We start from the raw sequence: 22,726 nt of genomic DNA, 5'->3' as shown, positions 1-22,726 counted from the left end.
GGATGGATGCGTTGCCCACTCACGGTGACAAGGACCGTCCCGTTAGATCTGGACGGCAGTTTCGGAGACAGGGGTCGCGCTCCAGCTCTGGCCCGCCAGCCCGGTGGTTGGGCCACCTGTCCTACCTGAGCTGCATGCCCGTGCTCCAGGAGCAGACGTCCTTCCGCAGGAGCAGGTTGTTGAGAGTCACCGCAGTGATCATGTAGAAGAGCTGTTTGAACACCTGCAGGATGATCTCGGGGTCCAGGCCCTGGTCGCACATGACTGTGTGAAAGGAATTCATCTGGCGGATGACGGCTTCCAGGCAGTACGCGTTCTCGCCGTCCACCATGCTGGAGGAGCGCTTCCGGTAGCCTGTTGGCTTCACACCAGATAGACCCTGAATGCTCTCGTTTTCCAACATGGCTGAAACTGGAAGAAAAGCATGGTGAGCAAAGCTTGCGTGTTGCCCAGAGATCTGTGTTTGGACCATTCAGGTCACGTAACACTCAGGGATTTGGCAATGACGCCAGCCAGAGGTTACAGTGTTCACATGCCCACAACTCACCAGCACTCAGCATCGAACTGCTAGGGTGTGGAAATAAGGTAGCTGTGATTCATTTTGTCACTTCAGTGTATTGGTGATGGCACAAAGAGAACGGCATGTACCAACTCAGTCTGTACTGGCTTCCGTGCTGAGAACTGAGCAACTGGGGTGTGGTCCTGGCCCGGCCACTGACCCGGGCCTACAGCCTGAGATCGTCCTGCAGATAGCAAACAGCTCTCCTGCACGAGCCACTGACTGTGTTATTAGGTTAGCTGCTCTGTCCTCCTTATTGCATGGCACTTGACCACGTGCGCGGACCTTATGTTCAATATTTATTTTAATCTGCCAACAGTCTGTTTACTGATGAGGAAATTGAAGCTTGAAGCATAAGGAGATATGAGGTCCCACTTCTAGGAAGTGGCAGGGCCAGGATTCAAACCCAGGCCTGTCTGACTCCAGAACTGGTGCTATTACCTATCACATTCAGCATCATGAAGTATCCCAGTTCTCCCTGTGTCTGATGAGAATAAACTGGTGCCTCATAAGGAGATTTTCAGAGAGGAAGGATTTGGAATGAACCTTATACAAGGAATATATTTCTGGATAGCATGAAGGATTCTGTCCTGTTTGGAATTCACTTAGAACCTACCTACTTATGTTGTAAGAACCTGGGGAAAGCATTACATGTAAGTCCAGGGGACCATTTCCTCCACAGCCTGGATGGAGCAGTGAGTGTCACTTTTCTTTTACCTTAAAAAAATCACTGCTCTTATTTTTCAGTTCTGGATTTATGTTAAATGCCCAAGTGTCCTGCTTTGGACATAGTGAGTGTTCAATAAATATTTATTACATGAGTGCTTACTATTGTTTTCTTTCACATGAACACACTTAATACTTTCCTTTTCTAATGAATAAAGCATAGATATGGGCAAAAGGATTATATTTTTTCACTGTATGTGGATTTATAACTTTTGAATTTATATTTATTACCTATGGAAATTTGTTTTGGGAAAAATAATACAATACACTACAGTAAAAGAAATAAAGAAAAATGATCTATATTCTCACTGCCCAAGCATTATGCATTTTGATGGGATGGTGTTGAAAATTTTATAGTCTTCTTGGGCACAGAGCACACACGTCCTCAGTTGCCTTCACTGGTGGTGGTGGTGGTGCTGGTCCAGGCTTTCTGGAGGCCAGGCCCAACATACCCGGTTCCCTAAAGGTCAGCAGGGCTCACCACATCTCCCTTCAGACCCCGTGATGAGTACTGCAGAGCTCCTGCTGCCAGCTTACCTATCATAGGCTGCAACACCCCCTCGGCGATTTTAATGAGCTGCTGGTAGATCTGAATGGAGAGGTCACTCAGCACCTGGCGGTATTCAGTGAGGTCAAAGTTCTTCAGGCAGTGCTCGTTCTGCTTGGCGGTGTTCTGAGTCATGAAGCCCTGCAGAGGGAGAGGCAAGCCTGGCTCAGCGGGCCTTCTGGGCCTCCAGTCACTTTGGCCGTATCCTATTTGTGGGGCCCTACCAGGCTCTCTGTATTTATATGCTATTCTACAAGACCCACGGGGATGGCATGTACTTGCTTATCCCAGGGAGAAGAGTCTGTCAAACCTGGTTCTGGCACAAAAGATGGACTATAGATAAGCTTTACAATTGTTGTGCCATGTTGAGTTATGCAATGTCTTAACCCTGGGGAGGGTGGAGAGTGAGATAATGTGAAAGGAAGGGGAGAAAGGAAAGTCAAGGAGACCTACAGGGACCTGGGGGCGGGCAGTGCCTGGGACAAGTTGGGGCTCTTACTGGAGAAACTAGAGTGAAAATGTGTCATATGTTACTAGGCCACTGGTCTGAATGCAGAGCATGGGAAAAGTTCTTTCAGGGACCAATGATGGGACTGGTGAGTTCTAGGTAAAGCTGGGCCCTAAAGGTCCAGCGTAACCATGAAATAATGGTGTCAGTTGGGTCTCAGGCCAAGGAATCAAATTTGGTTAGAAGCACGAAGCTGGGCCTCAGCGTCAGTTTGTATGAATGTAGTTGATTCTGTTGTGCCTCTTTTCTAGTGACCTTCTTTGTGTTCTTTAAAATAGGTAAATTGGTTGGCTCAGGAGACCGTCTGACACACTCGACGAGCGGGCCTCCTCCCGGCAGTCACTGAAATGGGGCGCTTCTAGGGCTGCTTCACAAGGGTCTCCCTGGAGAGTCCCAGGTGCTCTCAGAAACGAGTGGGTTGTGCAAACTCATTTCCTAATTGTACTTCTTTGATCCAGGGTGCCTTCCGGGCGCCCTCGGGATCAGCGAGACCTCATTTTGCATCCAGCCACCAGGTATAAGGCATGCCCACAGCCTGACGTCCCAGAGGGTGCGCCGTGGACCTCACACGCTCCTCTCAGAGGAGAACCATGTTTGGACACAGCAGGGTGCCCAAGTCTGAGGTGCTGTGAAGTGGAACACATACTGCTGGGCCCAAGGAAACGAGGACTGAACGCTGGAGGACTTGGGACACTTTAATACTTTAAATGTACTGGAGGGATCTGGGCTTATCCAAAAACTCACCTCATCCCCACTGTACTGCTTCAAACAATGAAGGAGGCGGCAGGTATTGGACAGCCAGAATGTGGTCATCTCAAAGTCGTCATTGTGCTTCTGGGAAAAGACAGGACACCCCTCATGAGTAGCGGTTCCCATCTAGTTTAATGCTCATCTGGTCCCTCTCTTTCCGTGTATCCCACTCTTACCCAGCATGCCCCAAGCACACCTGATGACAGGCAGGCATGTGCCAGTCACAGAGATGAGCCCCATTGCCAAGAGGCTGCATGACTGTTCCTCCACTACTGGGGATGCACACGGACCCCTCTTCCCTCTTCCGGGTCCCCTGATCAGTGGTGCACATGTGTGTACACACGAAGGGCAGGCTGCCTCTATGCCTGAAGAAAACAAAGCCAGATGCCACAGCTGAGGCTTGACACCAGCAGCCCTGGGCTCTACTCTGACTCCTGGGCTAGTGGTCCTGGAAGGTGCTGAACGCTCAGTGACCCAACAGGGGAGATGAGGGGAGCATGCCAGTGACATATTCTGTTATCCCATCGACTCACCTAGACTGGCACAGGCCCCCAGCTGAGTTCGTGAAAGAGGGCAAGGCAGGAGACACAAATCTGAGTTGCCCGCGTGCACAGGTAAGTTTAGAGCCAGGAGTGGATGAAAGCGCCTATGAAGCCCATGGCAGATAAGGGGGTGCAGCTGCTCGTACAAAGCTGGCATGAAGCTAGAAGTTGAAGGCTGGCTGTGGCACGCTCAGAGAAGGGAAAGGGGGGTAGTAGGCAACATGCCCAGTGGACCTCAGGGCCTCAGTGCTTTCGAGGGTGGCGTGCATCGTGAAGTGGCAGTGTGTGTCAGAACTGAAGACGACGGTCTCAGAGCAATACCACCTGGGCTTGGGCCTGCTTGGGAGGCCTTGCTTGGAGGCATCACAAAATCTGACCTTCCCCCTCCTGGCCCCCTACGTGGCCAGGCCTCACCTCCCTGCAGGCCAGCCTCGTATTTCAGTGGCTGCCAGTATATCTGGGACGAGCTTGTGCCTTTAGTGGTGTTCCTGAGCGACGCCAGCACCCTGTCCCGGCTCAGGCTGCCTCCCCTTGGGCGTCAGTGAATGGCAGCACCCCTGCCTGTGCCACCACCCTGGGCAGCAGGCACCTGGCCTCTGGAAAAGGGCTGGGTGAGGGCCTGTGTTTGGGTTGGTTCCCTGAGTGTCACTTTAGGGCAGGGCCAGCCCACGCTCTCCTGACACAGGACGTCTTCCTGACAGCTCTGGTGCAGGCTTCCGAAAGCACTGGGGTTCCCTGGAGGCTCAGCACGCAGCAGCTGGAGGGCTACCCTGGATTTCTGGCCTTCCTGCCATTTCGGAGGCTGAGCACACTTCTCTGGGACCTGCTCGGCATCCCAGTCACAGGCGAGCTGCGGCTCCTGCACTTCTGCCACTTACCGTCAGGGTTGGAGACTGTGCAGAACTTGCTATCGCCACCCCCGGCCAGAAGCAACGGCGACGTGTGGGCTTTGCTCAGTCCACCGCAAACCACGCCCGTCAGTGGGGACCACTCACCTTGAGGACTTTCTTAATGCCGTTGATGGTGGAGGTCAGCAAGGAGTGTACCCTGAGGTCGTCGTTGACGTAATCTGCGTGCCTGATGCACATGTAGAGGATATAGGCGGGGAGACTGGGCACAGAGCCTGCCAGCGTCTGGGGCTTCAGCTCTAACAGCAACAAACAGCAAGGATTACACTCACAGCGGATGCTGGGGCTCTCAGGACCCCAGTCTGAAATCCAAATGTTTTCAGTGTTTTCCTGCAGCTCGTCTAAAAATGGCCTCTCATGGGGGCGGGGGAGGAATAGGGGAAAAGCTGCCCTGGCTCCACAAACTCCTCTGACCTAGTCCCAGAAGAACTTGGCAAGTCGCACCTTCCCAAAGACAGAGCCAGTGTGCGGGGGTTGGGAAGGCTGCAGCAACCTCTAGCCCATTTGGGCATCTGCCCAGACATTCTCGAAGCCAATAGATCAAGAGGTGGCCCATGGCCACAGCCAGCTTCTCCCCTCCCGAGGGCCCCCACGTGACATGGGTCTCACCAGCCTCTCTTGGCCAGTGCTAACCTGGCTACAGTCAGGGTCAGGTACTACACCAGCCTCCTCCATCCCGATTCTCTCTTCTACATCCTCCCGCTGCCAGGTGTGCGCTGGCAGGTCTGGGAGGGACCTGTGCCTCTCCCCATGAACTTCAGACTCCTCAGCCTCCTGGTCCTTTCCTGCCAAAGCCCTGGAGACCGGGGAAAAGCTGTCACATTGCTCTCCATTCCAGAGTGAGCCAGGGGAGTCGCCAAACCAGGCTGAGAGTGATGCGTGGGGTAAGAGCCCAGAAGAGGGGGAAAAGCCCAGTGCTAAGATGCCAGGTATGAACAGGAGGGCACAAGGCCCCAGGTGTGCTCACTGTGGCCCCAGCTGTATCCCCAGCCCTCACCCTTCACTCTCACTACCTCCATCTCCCAACCTCCGCCCAGCGCCCCAGGCCTGGAATGGCAACGAGGGGCGGCCACCTCACCTCCACCCACAGGTGGGCCAGCGGGAGGGAAAGCGGCAACATTCTCCAATCTTCTGCCAGGGCTATTCTGGGCTGGGGCTGGGGGTATGCTGACAGCATCTCCATTTGGTACTTGAGTTACACTGTCCCCACAAATACATCCAACCCTTGAGGTTAAATGCTAACTACAAACCATAATACTCTGGGTACATGGTTAACATTTGGGTGTCTTGTAGGCTCAACACATGACTATAGATTGGCCCTTGGCTCTAATTAGAATGCCAGTAACATTTATCCAGAAAAACGTGTTTTAAGGTCCAGGCTTCCCACTTACAGCTTCCTGCTTCAAGCCCGACCCATGTGCAGATTGCGAATGTCGTCTCCTGACTAGGAATGTCCTATCGGAGAGCATGCGACTCGAGTCGGTTTCCTGTCGCTTGCTCTGCCTGCCCCTCTGAGCATCCTGGGGACAGGGGCCTTGTACTTCTCTGTCCTCCCTCCTCGGCAGCCAGCAAGTGCTGGGGACCTAAGAGTCACTACAGTTCTGGCATTCGTTTGGATGGGCCCTTTTGGAGGGAGGGTGACTGTGCACTGTGCTCAGACAGCTGAGCGGGAGATGACCTGCTAAGGGACCCCCTGAGCAACGACAGTGGGAAGGAGCCACCCATCTTCAGGTGCAAGTAGTCTCCATTATTGGGATTTTTTACTCTGATGCTGTGAACTTTGAGTTTCATGCACCAGAGATGAAAGGTTCATTCTTAGCAGCATTTGAACAAGGTCTTGCAGCCTCTTTAAGAAATCTTGAGATGAATTTACACCACATTTCATTGTTGGGTGATTGTAGGAGAAATTATCCGTTACAAAAAGAGCAAAATAACTCTGCTAAAAATATGAAAAATACCCAAGGCCAAGAGCTGAACAAAATCAGCGCTAGGCCAATGCCACGCTCATCCTTCCTATAGCCTTCAGCCCTTGGCCCACTGTTCAGCAGAGTGAAACCTCAAAATCCTTAAATTTCTCTTAAATGATGTTGTCACGCGGGATGGCATGCGGGGTCTCTGGTCCCGCTCCCCACATAAGAACGCAGGACATGGTGAGGCCAAAAAGCAACACCCCCCAGAGCCACAGATAGGGGAGTCATACCACTATAGTCTCGCTGGCGGCTGGGTTGGAGACACAGGAAGCAGGAGCCACACGATCCGCAACCCGCCGTCCACTTGTCTCTGCCAACCAACCTCACTTGCTAACTGCAATCTGCCTCTCTGCAATCCACAATCCACACTCCACCACGCCACACCTTGCTAGCGTAGCCAGGGCAGTTATAGTAGTGACGAATGGCTAACCGGTAACAGCCGATGGCCAACTAGTCACAGCTGATGACCATCTACTACCTGAGCCAGCACCTTTCTATGTGAGGCTGAGAGCCTGGAAACTGCACCCTGGGGCTCTGTCCCCACAGATGTTTACCTCTTGAGCTTCAAATGCCCTTGCCAAGCTACTGCTTCGAATTCCTCACTTTTTAGAAAGGTTCTGTGGCCTTCACATGACACTGTCACCCGTGTTGTATTTCATGTGTGGCGGTGGGAGGGGGGTCAGTATTCTCATCCCCATTTTACAGATGGGAGAAAGAAGGCACCACAGAGAATGGAGCTAATGGCTCAGGGCCCAGAGGACTAGACCACCAAAAAGCTCTCATGTTTTTCATCCATGCCTCTCTCCTGTAAGACTCTCCCTCTTGGCTCTGCAGTGGCTGCGGGCACGCAGGTAGGGGGAAGATGGGTATGTTGAAGCCACACGGGGAATGGCACCAGATGGGCGGGAACCTGTACAATTGACAAACCAGGCCGAGGGCAAGGAGAGCAGCTCCCAAGGGCGCTGCATGCCTGCCCCAGAGGCAGCCCCCACACAAACCACAGCATCACCCAGGAACTCATTAGAAATGCAGCAGCGTGAGGGGACTGTGTGAGGGGGAGCGTGAGAGTGGGTAGGGTGTGTGTGCGTGGGGGGCAGATGGAGGACAGAGTGGGGAATGAGGAGCTGGATGTGGGGGTGTCTGCAGTGGTGGATGGGCAAGTGGAGGGCAGAGGGTTAGGTGGGAGGAGGGGGTTATGAGATGGGTTATGTTGGGTTGGCAATGGAATGGGGGGAGGAGGAGTGAGGGCAGCGGATGGCGGCGTGTGCCACACAAGGTCCTGACCTGTCACCAGGTTCCGAACGAGAAGGGCCTCGTCTTCCTTGTGGTACTCCAGCATGCCCTGGAAGTCCTTCTCTTTCCGTTGGACGGTGACCTGCCTGTTGAGCTCATGGCGCTTCTTCTCACTCTGAGCTAACGTCTGGGCAGCTGAGCAGGAAAGAGACAGCTGGTCACAGGGGAGCAGAAGAGGTGGACACAAAAGCATTCCAGGGAAGGAGTGATGCAGCTTCAAGACTGAGCAATTTCAACGTGGTATACGTTTATTTATCAAATAATACTGTATACCAACTATACTTAATTTAAAACATTTTTTAAAAAGCAGCAGTCACTGCCGCCACCACCTAAGTGCCCCAGAGAATGAAAACCTGAGGAACAGAAAACAGAAACCCAAGAATTGGGGCACGGGGGCGGGCACGGAGACAGGAATGGAGAGAGAGGGCCTGAAGCTAAACACGACAGACAGCCCTGCCCTCTCAGAGCAGCAGGTGGACATAAGCAGGTGATTGAACAAGTGACACCTGTGATGGGAGCTAGGCGCCCCTCCCCCCCACAGACACACAGTGTTAGGACAGCAAAGATGGGACTGAGCCCTGGGGATGCAGCTCCAGAGCTGGGAATGACAGGAGGTAGTACCCAGGTGGAGAGGGGGAGGTATGCTGGGGGGGAGGGGTTATACAGGTGGTGAGGGGTTATACAGGTGGTGAGGGGTTATACAGGTGGTGAGGGGGGTATGTATCCAGGAGGTGAAGTGACCGAGATGGTTTCGAGCAAGGTGGCATGTGCAAAGAAGGGATGGGAATGACATGATTAGATTTGCAGCAGAGAGTCAGAGGAAGAGAACATTCCAGATGTTTCTAAAAGAGCAACTGAAATCTCTGAACTCTCTGGGCCAGGTTCCAGTTTGGAAGTGTAACCACAGCACTGCCCTCTCTCCTTCCTCCTTCCATAGCATGGAGTGAGGCCCCTGTGGCTGGAGGCATTGCGTTGTATAGCTTTCATTACAACACAAAGTATTCTCTTCCAGCTGTAAGCCCTTTGAAGGCAGGACCACAGGCTGCTGTCTTGGTTGCTCCTCTCTCCAGCTCTGCAGAGCTCAGAGTAAGCATCTAAGCACCTACTGTATTTGTGTGTCATTAGTCCAGATTCTGGCAAATAAAGAATGGTTGAGCTCGTGGGGTCTGAATGACTCAGTCACATGACTAGCCTGGCACAGGCACCAGGAAATGGGTGAAGTAGAAGGGTGTGCAGAGGCAGGCAGGCAGGCATTCCCATCCCTCAGGCTTGGTTACGCACACCTGGGCCTCACAAAACACACACGCACGAGCACGCACACACACACACCCTACCTTCTAGGTCTTGGACTTTCTTCATATAAATCTTCAGTTGTTTTTTAAGCTTTCTCTCATTCTTTTCCAGCTTTTCTACCAGTTCTTTAAGGTCCTAAAAGCAGAACAGGGCAGTGTGAGAATAGACCTGACCCCGCCCGGGAGGGCAGGGGTTAGAACTGTTTAGCTTAGCATAACCTGAGGCCGCCACCTGAGGAGGGCCAGGCTCCGTGACTGGCCAGGAGGCCGGCCCCACCCTCACCAGCCTCACTCAGTTCAGTGCTTACTGGTCTGGACTGAAAAAGCAGGTGGGTCAGAGTTCATTCTCACAATCAAGACGGATCAACATCTCCCAGCTCTGGCTGCCTGGCACCTTGGCTAAACCCCATGGTTCTCTAGGCCAAGTGTCCTCAGGTTGCCATGCCAAACCCTCAGAGACACTCAGCCTGGGGTGGGCAGGCAGTGCCCTGGGAAGGAATGGACAGGTGGAATGAGAGAGTTGGTGGAGGCACTCGGCTGGGAGGCAACAGGCCGGCGAGATTACCTGGGGCCCCGAAGCAAACAGGCTCCCAGCCGGGGCCCCTCTGTGGCTGCCAATCCCTAACAATTATGGCCACTGGAAGCCAATCAGCTCACTGGGACCTGGAACAGCATTAATGCCACCCTGTTCCAGCTGGGCAGTGGGCCTGTGTGGCTGGAGAGGCGGGGGCTCCGTTACCATCATAGCTTCTGTGACTAGGCGTGCCATGGAAGACAGAAGCAAATGCGCCAGCATGGAACCTCAGAAACATCGGGGTGACGAAAGTCGGTCAAAATCTCTCAATCCAGTGCTATGGCCATGGTGAACCACAAACCTAACTATAGGCATTGTCAAGGATTTCAGATATTTATCTTTAAAAAATAAATTAAAAAAAAAAAGTTGAAGTCAGCAAATTTAGGACAAAAGGAAACACATGGTAAACTTGGGGAGCTACTGAGGCCCAAAGTCCTAGAGGCTAAAATTACGGATGGCTTACGAAAGAATTAGTTCAACTCCACAGGGAATCCTGGGAACAGATGAGCATACCTCTAGATGAGCACACTGGAAACTTTTCCAGTTGCTGAAAGAACCTGGAAGGACACTCACACCCTCCCTTCTGCACAGCCCTGTAAGTGCTTCCATCTGGTCACTGGCTGGAAGCATTCGCCTGAATTCCTGTAAACGTGACCTGAGGCACCCCGCCCGGGGCTGTAGTCCATGTACACAGTCATCCAACCTGCAGAGGGCAGTGCTTCGCCAGGGGCACACGCGAGGCAGTAATGCTTGCTCAGCGGGGGAACAGAGATCACGGAAACCCCTAGCCCCTGGCCTGGTGGCGCTGCTTATGGGCCCCGCCTCTGCCTGGGTAGACAGTGTGGACCACGCTCTAGAAGGAATCTCCCATCAGCCACAAGCCAGAGCCTCTCATCATCATCCTCATCCTCATCTGCCCAGCAACCCAGGCTCCTGCTCAGGCTCCAGGGCCCACTTCCCCGCTGGGGATGGAGAGAACTGGCCACCAGCACTGGGCCACCTGGTGATAAAGGGGAAATGCTGGACTGGAAGCTCTGCTGGTGTGTGAACCTGCCGGGCAGGTTTGGGGCACATGCTGCTGCTCCCGACACGCGCACCCTGGTCCAGAAAGCCACTGGCCCTCCTGTGTCACCCCCGACCCCCCACTCCTGCCCTGGTGCCTGTGCCCACGTTCCTCCTCTGCCTCCCCCTCCTCTGCCCGTCTACATGGCGGACACCCCTTTCTGCCTTCGGCCTCAGCTCCAGCCTCCCCTACAATTATTTTTTCTGTAACCCTTGTTAATCCCATGTAGAATCATGTGTTCAGAAACATGATCTTCTTTCTCTTCTTTTTCACGTGTGTTGCTTCCCCTACTAACCTGTAAGCTGAGGGCAGAATGCCTTCTATTTCTCTGGCAGCTGCCAGGTCTCCTTTGGTGACTGTCCCTAAGGAGGGCCACCAACAATCCCTCCATGACTCCTCCTAGCAAGAGGAGTCTACCCCCCACTAAATCTGCCTTAGCCATGTGACTTGATCAACAGAGGTGGCAGAAGTGACCCTGTGCCCGTTGTGGGACTGGGTCTGAAGCGGCCGCTCAGCTCCTGCCTGGATCCTCTTGGAAGTCAGCTGCCACGCAGAGCAGCTCAGGGCAGACCAGTGAATGACGAGCGCGCGTGTGGAGAGAGACGACCCTACGGACAGCAGCCAGCTCTGAGGCCCTAGACGTGCGACTGAGGCGACTCGGACCCTCCAGGCCCAGCCAGCCTCAGTGGAGCAGACACGGCCGTGCCCTCTGAGCCCTGCCACAATTCCGGACCACACAATGTGACAGTCGTCCTCAGCTGCTAAGTTTTGGGGAAGTTGGTTCCCCTACTGTAATAGATGACTAAGATATCGCCACAAACCCTTGCTGACTGGAGGTTTCTAGACTCCCTGTCCCTGCTACAGAGCCAAGGACATGAACCTTGTCCATTTGGTGAATGGCCATCCCTGGTCCCATTTTCTTCCAGAACGTGACTTCCGGAGCTGGGCTCCACCTGGCATGGCTACTCACCAGGTTCTCATTGGTCAGCCGCGATATCTCCTGCTGGACGCCGAACTCCACCTGGGCCTCCGGGGAGAGCAGCAGCGTCTGGCAGAAGGTCTGTTGCTGCTTGTCCAGCTCCTCCTTCAGGGCCTCCACCTGGGCCTTGAGCTGCTCCACCTCCTCCTCATGCTCTCGGCTCTGGGCCTGCAGCTGAGCCTCCAGCAGCCTGCACCAGGGACAGGAGAGCAAGGCTCGGGTCAGTGCCCCCAAGGGCGAGACCCCAGAAGGACACGCAACAGGGGAGAAGCCAAGCACACAGCCACAGCAGCAGCAGCAGCAGCAGCAGAAATTACATGAACCCAACGGGATGGACGCCGAGGGGCCAGACCTGTGCGGCTCATCAGGCAGGCAGGCCAGCCTGCCCTCTCGGCGCATGGGAAACCGGGGCCAAACATGGCGCCCCTGCTCGGGGGCCTTTTTCTCGACCCCCCTCATTCTCTAGTTCTTCATTCTTGAGCACAGTCTGTTGGTTTGGGATTGAAAAATTGTCTCCGTGGCAAAATGTCATTAGCAGAAATACATTTCTCATAGTATCTTCTAAATAAAGGCGTCCACATCTACCCCAAAGCTCCCAAGAATCTAAGACAAAACTCTGGTTAAACTGAACTAATTGTTTGCATATTTTCCCTAGAGTCGACTCAATGCAGATTTTAAAAGGCAAACCATCAGCCTCCTTCCTTTCTATGTATTTACCTTTACCACTATCACCCCCACTTTATATATACATTTCTTCCCCCAGTGAAAACAGAAACTAAGACTATTTGCAAATGATCTAGGGGAAGGTTTCAGGTCAAGTGGTGTCATGAGAAGAAGCAGTGAGAGCTAGAGAAGATCTGGAGAAGGCTGGGGAGAACTCAGAAGACTCTCCGAGTCTGAAGGCCCCTCCTCCAGGGGTGCCAGGTACCTGGGCAATTCTGGGAAAGCACCTGTTCCATCACACCGTGTTTCCCCCAAAATGAGACCGGGTCTTATAAGAATTTTTGCTCCAAAAGACGCACGAGGGCTTATGTTCAGGGGATGTCATCCTGAAAAATCATGCTAGGGCTTATTTTCCGGTTAGGTCTTATTTTCGGGGAAACATGGTACTAGAAGGCAAGACCTTAATGAAGGTTCCTAAGTGGCCTCGCTTTTAGGAAGTTAAATACTAACGCCACTGTGGTGCTATCTTCTTGGACTGGATTTACTCAACAAACTTCCTCATGCAGTAAACCTCACGTGAAAGACAGGGAGGAGGTGCTGGATGAAAGGGACCATCAAGGCTTCCTGACAGGGTCCACGTGGGGAAAATTCACCCCCCCCCCCCAGCCCCAGTCCTGTCTCTTCCTGGGATGCATGTAAAGATTGTGACCAGAGCTGTGCATAGAATTAGGAACCTGGAGGTGCCCAAGAGACAACTGTTGGACCCCCTGGTTGCCCCAGAGGCAGGGAGGTGAAGAGGTTATCATGTTTTTGTGGTTTGGGAGATAACTGTCGCAAGAGAGAGGGGAAATCTGTATTGTCAGCTCCCAGATGGAAGTAACCACATTTTCCATTGCTCGGTCAGCAATGTTTAGCTCCCAGTGGCTTCTCCACAAAGTAACACAAATGAAGAAATGATGGAGGAAGGACTGATGCACACACTCATCACAGGCAGCACTAGCAAAGCAATAACGTGAGGACTGTGGGAGAATCATTTGGAAAGAAAGTCAGCATTTCAGAGAACATACACTGTTTGGATAACACCCAATCTTGGCTATAATACACTAAAAGTAGTCACCAATAGTTCCAAGTTTAACGAGAGAGTAGAATAGAAACACTTGGGGCCTGGGGGCTCTGCCCCAAGGATCAGCTCCTGATCTGAGTGACACTCACATCTTTCTTACTGTCCATGGAGACTGTAGTGGGTGCCTTAGTACAGGACTTGTGCAAGGTCCGAGAACCTCTGCCCAAACATCAGGCTGCAGGTAAGAACACTGAGAGAGAGTCTGAGGCCACAGCTGCCAGCAGAAGCGGTTCTGGAAGCCACATCTCCTGAGGCAGGCCTGTGCTTTGTTTTACTAATGCATTCGTTTACTTATGTCTTCATATCTAATCTGCTGATAGCCACGAGGAATGACCTGGTTTCACATATGGACTCCCCTCTAATAAAACAAACTTCTAGGTGGACAAGAACCTGACCTTACTGAATAGCAGCCATCATAACAATAGAAGTAGCAGCTCCTATTTATCCTGCATTTACTACATGCCAGGCACGTGCAAAGAGCTTTACCTGGGGTAACCGTACCCCTTAGAATGACCTGCCGAGGCAGGGTCTGTTCTGATCCACATGCCGCCGGCGAGGAAATGGAGACAGATGTTACCTTGCTCACTGGTGGTGCGGTCATGTATTTGAGCCCAGAGCCAGGTGCTATCGCCTTGACCCAAACAAGCAGCTTGCCTGACCTCATCCACCCAGCCTGGCTGAGGGCCTACCCCCGCCCCCCTGCACCTCTCCATGAACCGTGCCCTGTGCACTTGCAACCATCCCAGCTGGAAAACAATGAAGCGCAGACATGAGCAGGCAGAACAGACGAAGCAGACACAGGAAGAAAGGCATGTATTTGACCTGGCAACTTGCTTTAAGCCTTGGTAGGCCAAGCCGAGTTCTCCATCTTCATTCAAATAACCCCAATCCTCAGTCTTGCTAAAAATAAAGGACAGAAACACAGGGCATCCGGTGTAGAGGAAAGAGACAGGCAGGCGGAGAACCCAGGAACACGAGGCGATTCTAGCCCAGGTTTGGCAACGAGAGAAGGGAAGGTTCAGGAAGTCCCGGTTCCCCTCCTTTCTCTCCTGTCGCCAGCACTGGCTGCCTGCAAACACCATCTCTCCCCCTAGTCCCCCAGGTTACAGTGACTGCCATGCAGGCTCACGTGGGGCTCGCTAATCACAGGCCAGAAAATGTGGCCACAGAGACAGCTCAGGGTGGCACGTGATTGGGTAGTTAGTTCTATGAGCAGCAGTGGCACGGGCTGAGTCCCGCACTCACAGCTTCTCACACTGCGTCCTTCCCTCTACGAGTGATTCTTCGGAAAAGGACAGGGAGAACCAGGAGAGATGCAAACAGGGCAGGGTGGAGAGGAGCCTGCACAGTGGGACCTGAAGATACCACACAGGCATTCACAGCACAGGGCTGCGAGGGCAGCCTCCTGGGGTGCTGCGTCCCCAGAGCAGCAGCGCAGCACCTGGGGACGTCTGGCTCAGTGAGGAGAAGAGACTACATATTTTGTCTGCTTTCCAATGGGCACCTCTTTTCTGTCACTTCTTCAGGGCACAAAAGTATTAACTCATCTCAAGTCCAGCCCTCGCTGCAGTCTTGCAAAAAGAAACAGCTAATAAAAACTTTGTCCCCTCGACCTCGTGACTGGGTTGCATGACTCCACTTGGACAGAAGGCCAGATACCTTCCACTTGCAAATTCTTTTGCCCTTTCCAGTTGCCCAGAGTTGACCTGATGCCAGCTCCTGGAGGTGCGGTGCATGTCACATGTACCTCTATGTTCCCCCCCGCCCCCCACAGCACAAGAGACAAAGGCCAGCGGGATTGGGTGGTGAGTGGCAGGCACACGCTGCCAGGATTCTGCCCTCCACCCGCTACTCCCTAGCTGTTCCTGGGGGACCTCCTGCTGGTTGGATCCCAGCTTTCCTGGCAGGAATCTTGGAGCAGGAGTGCAGCCACATGGCCTGCTATCAGGACCAGTGACCTCTTCCTAACTTCTGGGGAAAAACAACTGTCCTGCCGCTGTCAGGCTGTGTGTGAGGCCCAGGGTGTGGCGCTACCATTACATCTCCCCAGTTCAGCCTCGTGAAGAAGGGCCCCAGCCCCTGCAGTTGCTCACACGGGGTCTGAGGGAAAGGAGGGGAGTGGGAGGTAGTAGTGAGCACACTTCTCAGGGTTGCTCTATGGCTTCTGTTCCCGGGATCTACTGCTTACTGTCATCATTCTCCCTCCTGCCAGGCAGTGGGGGGATTACTGCCAACGGGTTTATCCTGGGCGCCGCACCTACTGGGGACCCCCACCCCACAAATGTCCAGAGCCGTCAGCCAGGCCTGGCCTCCCCAGGTACCGCCTCTGGTTGTTGACCTTTTGCTGTCCTGTGTGCTCCACGGTTCCTGGCAAACCCAGAAGTGACCGGGGCTGTGTTAAGAGGAGCTGACAGCTGGCCCCCTTTCCCTTCTCAGGTGTTAACACTTACACTTAACTAGGTGGGGCCTCTGAGGAGCTAGTACTTTAACCCAATGGCGTGGCTCCCTGGGAGGAATTCCAGGCTCGGCGACAACCATTGTTGGGCAGGGCCAGGAAAGTGACTGCACCGGGAGACTTTACACACACTAACCGCCTCGTTTTCCACACGTGGAGACTTCTTGCCTGATTCTGACCCTTGGCTTAGAACCAAGGTGGTGTCCCTTTCCTGCCTCACACTGGCTGGCCCTCCAGACCCCAGGCGAGTCTGCTGGGACTCTCTTACAGGGTCACCGCACTCCTGCGGCTGCCGCCACGACACTCGGCGCTAACACTCACTCTCCAGGGAGGCGCGTGGGCTACAGCGAGGTAGCATTAGCCCTCGCTGCGCCAGCCTCACAGGGACATGGAGTTAATTCTGCAACACGCCAGGCGTTATGCATAGAGGTAAGAAGACGGTGCAGCCCAATCGCCCCAGCACAGTGCGAGGGAACTCAGGCCCATGAGGAAATTAACCACCACTCAACCAACTCCAGGTCCATCCTTTCTTCCCAGATGAAAGAGCAGCAAATTCATACAGGTGCTTCTCTCTCCCCCTCCACGCACACCATTAGGGGGCAAAGGCCAGGGAGGGAGCGCCACCTGGTGGCACGAGCAGGAAGACCCCCAAACAACGTGGCTCACAGGAATGTTAAATGTTAAGTCAATTAATAAATGAACAAATATTCACGGAGACCCTGCTGTGTAGACGCCACTGTGCTGAGCCCCTTTCCCAAAGAGGCTGCCGACACACACACGAATAAGCAGCAGGTCGAGTCTCTGATTGCAGGAGGCAGCAAGGCAGCGGAGAGCCAGGCATCTGGAAGGCAACTGCTAACAAGTTCTGCTGCTAACAAGCTGGTGTCCGAGGCTAATCACCTACCCACGGGCCCTGGGTCTGTTTCTTCATGTGTAAAGTGAAAGTGCTCAGCTGAATTATCTGAGAGGTTTCTTCTAGATCTTTAATTATATAGCCTTGTTAACTGTAAAGGTCATGCACCAGAAAAGGCCTGGGATAGCATTTACGAGACTGAAAATTAGGACCCAGCAACCAGCCCTCTGCCCAGCTTAAGGACCTGCCTGTCTGTGGATAGAAACAGGCGAGGTTCCTGCCAGCTGGGAGTTGGCCTGTTTCCTATTTCCAAAACCACCACTTTGTGCTCCATGGTTGTTCTCATTTCTTTAGTTCACACCCGTACTTTCTACCCAACTGCCCAGGAGATTTCCTGGGACCTCTGAGAAATGGGATGTGGCAACCCAACGCCATGAACAAGAGAAGGCATTTGAGATAACAGGCAGTGAGTTGGTGGTGGATAAGTGTGGTTATGCCACTGAAGCACAGCAGGCGGAAATTGTGCTGATGGCTCAGGCCCAACAGAATTTGGGGGAAACGTAAGGGAACGATCACCTTCTGGAAGAAAGCTGGGGGGTTTTAGCGAGGAGCAGTTCAGGAGAGGACCTGTGAGAGAAGCTGAGCCGAATCGGGCTCTTCTCCCCGCTTTGCCATTCCGAGCACGACACCCTGCAGCAGCTGGTGCATTTGGCCGCCAACTCCAAGCTGCACACACCCCTTCCTGGTTAAACCAGGTGTCCACTGTCCCAGGCTGGTCCACTAGGGGTGAGTAATCATCCCAGGTTTTCCTGCCCAAGTGCAGGTGGCAGCAGAAAAGCCAATCTTTGTGTTGACGGCCTCCTGTTGTTTCCTGGGACCTGGGTGGAGAGGGCCTGCAAGGTTTCCAGGGACACGAGGAAAGGTTCAATAATGTCTTGCTTTGGACTCTATAGACTTGGCAAGGTTTGGGTGGAAATGGCCAGTGGCTGAAGGAAGATACTGTTCCTGGAGCCTGACCTGAGCCCTGGCTACCCTCCGGCCCCTACCTCAGCAACCTTGAGTGCACGCCTAGAGGTGAGGCCTGCCTGAGAGCAGCCAGAGCCTGTGCTCTCCTTGCTCACTTCCCCACCCCTCGCCCACACTCACCCTCACTGCCCTGAGAAGACATGCTCCAAACACCCGCCTTTGTCCGCAGCAGCTTATCTCTAGGAGGGGCAAGGGCAGCCCTCTCTTTACTTCAGTTTCGCCATACAGACAACAGCAAGAGTGATGTTGGTTTCTCTTAGTTCCCAAGATGTGAAATGAGGGATCTTTTTGGAAGCAGAAGAGCTACACATATTCCTGTGGCTATTCCGGGAGTGGGCCTTCCCCACTGGCTTCTCTTTCCAAATTTGGAAACAATGGAAAAGACACATTTGTAAAGATCAAAACAGAACTCTATAAACTATGAGAGTTACTAAGTGAAAAAAGCTTTGGTCTTGGGGACCATGGGCTCCTAGAGCGGCTGCGATTGGGCGTGGGGGAGTGTTTCGAATCCCTGCAGAAATCTAAGCCCAACTCCGTGTATGTGGGTAAGTTCGTGCCACCTCCCCGTAGATCACCTATGCATAATACAATTTATCCTTAAACCAGGAAAACAGTAGGACAGGAAAAGTAGCTCTGTGTTTAAAGCACCTCTGTCCCAGGGGCAGCCCTCATTGTAACAGGATGCCCTCGCCAGGGGGCCCCAGCCTGCCCATGGCTGTCCTCCCTCACTGCTGGGATTCACCGAATTGGAAGACAGTGTGACTTCCAGGGGTGACAGGCACTGGGGAATTGGTTCTTCTGGCTGCCCCTCCCCTCCAGGAGGCAGTGGCTCCTTTCTGCACTTCACTGGTTTCACAGGTTATTAGTTCTCTATTCATACCCTGGGCTTGCTGGGAATGGAATTATTTTAAGACATCAGATAAGCTATTTTTATTTCATCACCATCATCATTGCTGCAAAGGAAGACAAATCCAGGGTATTAAGCAGCCCCTGGAAAACCTATATTTGGGACTGGATCCCTGATGGCCATTTGGATGAAGAAAAAGGGAGCTGGTCACAGTGATGGTTCTGCAGATCAGAAAGATATACACACTGGCTTGTCAGGGCCAAGCATGCCTGTTTCTTTCTTTCTTTCTTTCTTTTTAACTTTAAATATCACCTGCGCTCTTTTTTTCTTATTTGTCTCTTATCTTCACCCAAGATCACTTGATATGACTAAATCTTGACTCCAGTTTTAGCACTGAGATTCACTTTCATTTCCTTCTCTCACCTCTTTAGGGAAAAGAATTAAATCTCTGTTGAGATAAATTTAGTTTCCTCCTGGGGGCCTTCTGATTACCAACACAGTCAGTGGGCTGGAGGCAGCCCAGCCCGGAAGTCAGACATTCTGGATTCTACCTTGACTCAGTTACAGGCCAGCTGTGGCCCTGAGCAGCTCAACCCTTCTGGGCCTCAGTTTCCTCATCTGCAGAAAGAGGGGCTAGATTATAAGATCTAGAAATCAGAACACAGATGAGAAGATCTAGCAATCAGAACACTAAGATTCTGTGACTTAAGTTCCCGTCGCACTCCCAGTGCCACCTACTGACATTTTCTGGAAGCACTTGCTGTTTTCAGCAATTATCAATGCTAGGTGATTGGTCAACAATCCATAAGTTGAGGCTGAGAAAGGTAGCCAGGCACAGGCCAGCTCCGCTTTCACAGGTGCCCACACCGGCACAGGAGGCAAAGAGAATACCAACGGAGACAGTAACACTAACATTTTTCATGTGCTTGTCACACGCAGGCTCTGTTCTAAGTGCTTTATGCAGACGAACTCACCTCATCTTCTCAGTACCCAGAGGAGGCAAGCTGCTATGACTGTCCCCAGATCACAGAAAAGGGAAGTGAGGTACTGAGTGGTTATACAGCAGTTACTCAATAGTTGGTGAGTGACTGGACTCCCAAGTGCACCTTCTCACGTGCTCCCCATTCTCCCTTGGGGTCTCTGCTCTGTCCCACACCCTGGGGCCCTGCTGCCTCCCTCACACAGGCACTCTTTTGCCTTAACCCTGGGTAGCTCATCCTTGAGGAGGCACCAGAGGTGGTTGGTTAAATCCAGGGCAATCTCATTCTAGTCAATATGGTAGTGGTCAAATTCTCCCACCCAACCTCTGTCGGGCTCCCTCTCTCACATGATGGGCAGTGGGGCCATCACTGCGTAACGTGCCCCCTTGCCCCCCCCGCTAGGGCACAGCAAACAGCTGGAGCAGACCCTTTCTCCTGTGTAGCTGGGCCCTTTGTGCCAACGTCCCTCTCAATGAGAAGAGCCACTCTCAGTCAGCCTTTCCCTTTTCTCGGCCTCCTGTCAAACTCCCCGGGAAGCTCCGAATGCTCTTCAGAGCGTCTGGGTTCTGGAGTCTGCACGTGTGTTACTGGAGTCTTGCTGAAGCCAACAGTGGGTTCCTAAGGGCATGGGACTCACTGCTCCTTCTCGTGTATCTCTCACAACAAGCAAGACCCTGATGCTGAGTGCATGGTCAGCGGCCGAGGAGTGGCCTTCACAGATGAGGTTGGGCCGGGCCCCTGTGCCAGCGCCTCCTCCAGGTACGGTAGCTGGGAGGCAGGACTTACCTGTTTGTCTGGCAGACGCCGTGATAGGCCTCGATGGCGTCGTCCTGGTCGACGTGCTTTTCGCTGTTAGGCCAACTTGTTCTGGCAACAATGTTTGGCTCCTGGAAGGGCCAAGGTTAAAAAAAATAAATCACTTTGGTTATACAATTGCCATAAAATGACTCTTTATATAGACAGAGGAATAAAAACGATCCTTCGGGAAAAGACTACCTCAGATAACAGCAGTTAAACCCAGGCAGGAATGGGACCTTTTAAAGGTCACGCTGGAAGTCATACAACAACAAGGCCTGGCTGTGAAAGGCACTGAGTGTGGAGTGGTTGGGGTAAGATGGCTTTCTCCCGGAGGAGAAAGCACCCCAAATCCAGAGATCATGATTAAAATCTGATTCAGTTTTGAATCCTCCACACTCATTCCTGCCTACCATTACCCCCCACCCCCAAGCTGCTCCAGGGACCATGCCCACAGTGACCACATGACCTCTGTCCCCTCCCTCCCACTCCACAATCTGTCCTGGAAGGTGAAAACATTAGGAACAAATGTTAAGCTGGACTTGCCACCCTGGGAAGACGTTCTCCACTTCAGAAATAAAGTCAATAGCAAGGGGCAAGGCATGAGGTGAAACACCAGGCCAAGGGGGTTACTCAGGCAGTGGCCCCTGCCTCTAATTCTGTGCCTTGTTCCTTTTGAACATGTTCATATTCAGTAATTTCAGAAGATTCTAGAAACTTCCAGCAAAGTCTCCCATGAAAGGTCATGCTGAGAGGGCAGCAAGTACCTGACTCTGCCTTTAGAGACCCGAGCGCAAAAGACTCTGCTCTTCTAGGTTTAAGACCCTCATGGATAAAGATACGTATGAAAAACACCAAATCTGTTACCTAGTGTCACCCACCCCCTCCACAAGCCCAACTGCAGCCACCATTTTGTTACCGTGCTCTTGCCAGCAAGTCGGCGCTGGTCAGCGCTGACGATTTGCGTCCTCAGGATGAGCACCTCCTCCTTGCGAACCTCGAGCTCCTCGTTGGCCAGCTTGAGCTGGTTCAGCAGGAGGCTGTAGCTGTCTGGGGAGCTGTGGGTAGAGTTGTTCTGGGTGGCTTGGTCGGCCACAGCTTTCCTCAGTTCGTTCAGGTCATTCTTCAGCTTCTTGTTCTCTGACTCCAGCTCTTGCCTCTGGAAGATAGCCCGAGTGCCACACTCCATTACTCCCTGGACCCAGGGCACTCTCCCCATGGGAGCTGCCTCCTCCCTCACCTTCCTCAACCAACCTGGCCTGTCCTCCCAGGAAGCTAAGAGCAACCTTCCCATTTTAACGATGGAATACACGGCAAAAATTCACCCACCACCCCGACTCACTGGCTGGCGTGACACAATGCCTCTACTGTAGCATTCCCCAAAGTGATTCAGGACTGTTCATATTTCTAAGCATATTTGGCCAGTGAAGCCCTTCCTTATAGAAACGCCAGGTTCACTTTAAACAACATGCTTTCAACACAGGACTTCCTAGAATCTTAACACATTAATGTACTTTGTGACTTTCCAAGAGAGAATATGGAATGCAGAATTGCCTAAACTTATTTATCTAGAGAGCCCTTTTTGCCAAGGAGCATCACATGGGCTAATGTTTGAGAGAACATACCACTCTTGTTTTGGTCACATAGAAAGCCACCAACTATCAATGCCAGTGGAGGAAAAACTACCTGGGTTCAGAATCAAAAGTACAACTGAAACTCAATTTTGGAATGTATTTAAATTCTTCTGGATAAAATAACTTTGTGTTTGAGATGCATTCAGAACACTTAAAGTCTGATAATCACACATATATTGCTGGTAAGGCCCTGGGAAAGAAGAGATTCAAAATTCCCCAAAGAAACTCCCGAAATGTGGGTAAGTGGGCAGGCATTGATTGTACATTTATTACAGAGCTGTAGGGTCATAGAATTAGGAGACCATTTGGCATAATCTCTTTATTTTCCGAATGAGGACGCTGAGGATGGAGCAGAGAAAGCTCACAGTGAGTCAGACTGAGCCAGGACTGGAACCCAGGACTCCCACCTTCCAGCCCCTCCACCCTAATTCAGGCCTCCCTTGATGCTTTCCCAGGTGCGACCGGCCCAAGGACCCTCCCACCTGATCTCACCCCGACAGGCAGCACCCCTCAGCCTTGAGCACAGTACCCAAAAGATGTGCTTCCGCTCCCGAGCTGGGGTTACTTTATGCATTACAGAAGGCTCGGAATTTCTAAAATTCTGGTAGGGGGAACCCAGAGTTTCAGCAAAAATCACTA

At 52.6% G+C, this 22,726-nt stretch overlaps 1 protein-coding gene across 2 annotated transcripts in view; it reads right to left on the bottom strand.

Moving 5' to 3' along the window:
* MYO5B (myosin VB) overlaps window positions 1-22,726 on the bottom strand; it is a 312,690-nt gene that overhangs the window by 7,760 nt on the left and 282,204 nt on the right. The window contains exons 28-37 of one of the 2 annotated variants that reach the window (XM_019721483.2): window positions 21,373-21,612; window positions 20,445-20,545; window positions 14,320-14,397; window positions 11,703-11,901; window positions 9,138-9,231; window positions 7,795-7,938; window positions 4,628-4,779; window positions 3,085-3,174; window positions 1,823-1,973; window positions 126-411 (exon numbers count right to left, since the gene is read on the bottom strand). In XM_019721483.2, the coding sequence (XP_019577042.2) occupies window positions 126-411; window positions 1,823-1,973; window positions 3,085-3,174; window positions 4,628-4,779; window positions 7,795-7,938; window positions 9,138-9,231; window positions 11,703-11,901; window positions 14,320-14,397; window positions 20,445-20,545; window positions 21,373-21,612 (1,535 nt within the window). The remainder of the gene's footprint in view (window positions 1-125; window positions 412-1,822; window positions 1,974-3,084; window positions 3,175-4,627; window positions 4,780-7,794; window positions 7,939-9,137; window positions 9,232-11,702; window positions 11,902-14,319; window positions 14,398-20,444; window positions 20,546-21,372; window positions 21,613-22,726) is intronic. The other variant, XM_019721491.2, reaches the window with a different exon arrangement.

Source organism: Rhinolophus sinicus, linkage group LG09 (assembly GCF_036562045.2).
Source record: "Rhinolophus sinicus isolate RSC01 linkage group LG09, ASM3656204v1, whole genome shotgun sequence".
Taxonomy (NCBI): Eukaryota; Metazoa; Chordata; class Mammalia; order Chiroptera; family Rhinolophidae; genus Rhinolophus; species Rhinolophus sinicus.
The sequence above is the reverse complement of the archived record's forward strand: the minus strand, read 5'-3'. Positions and strand labels throughout refer to the sequence as shown.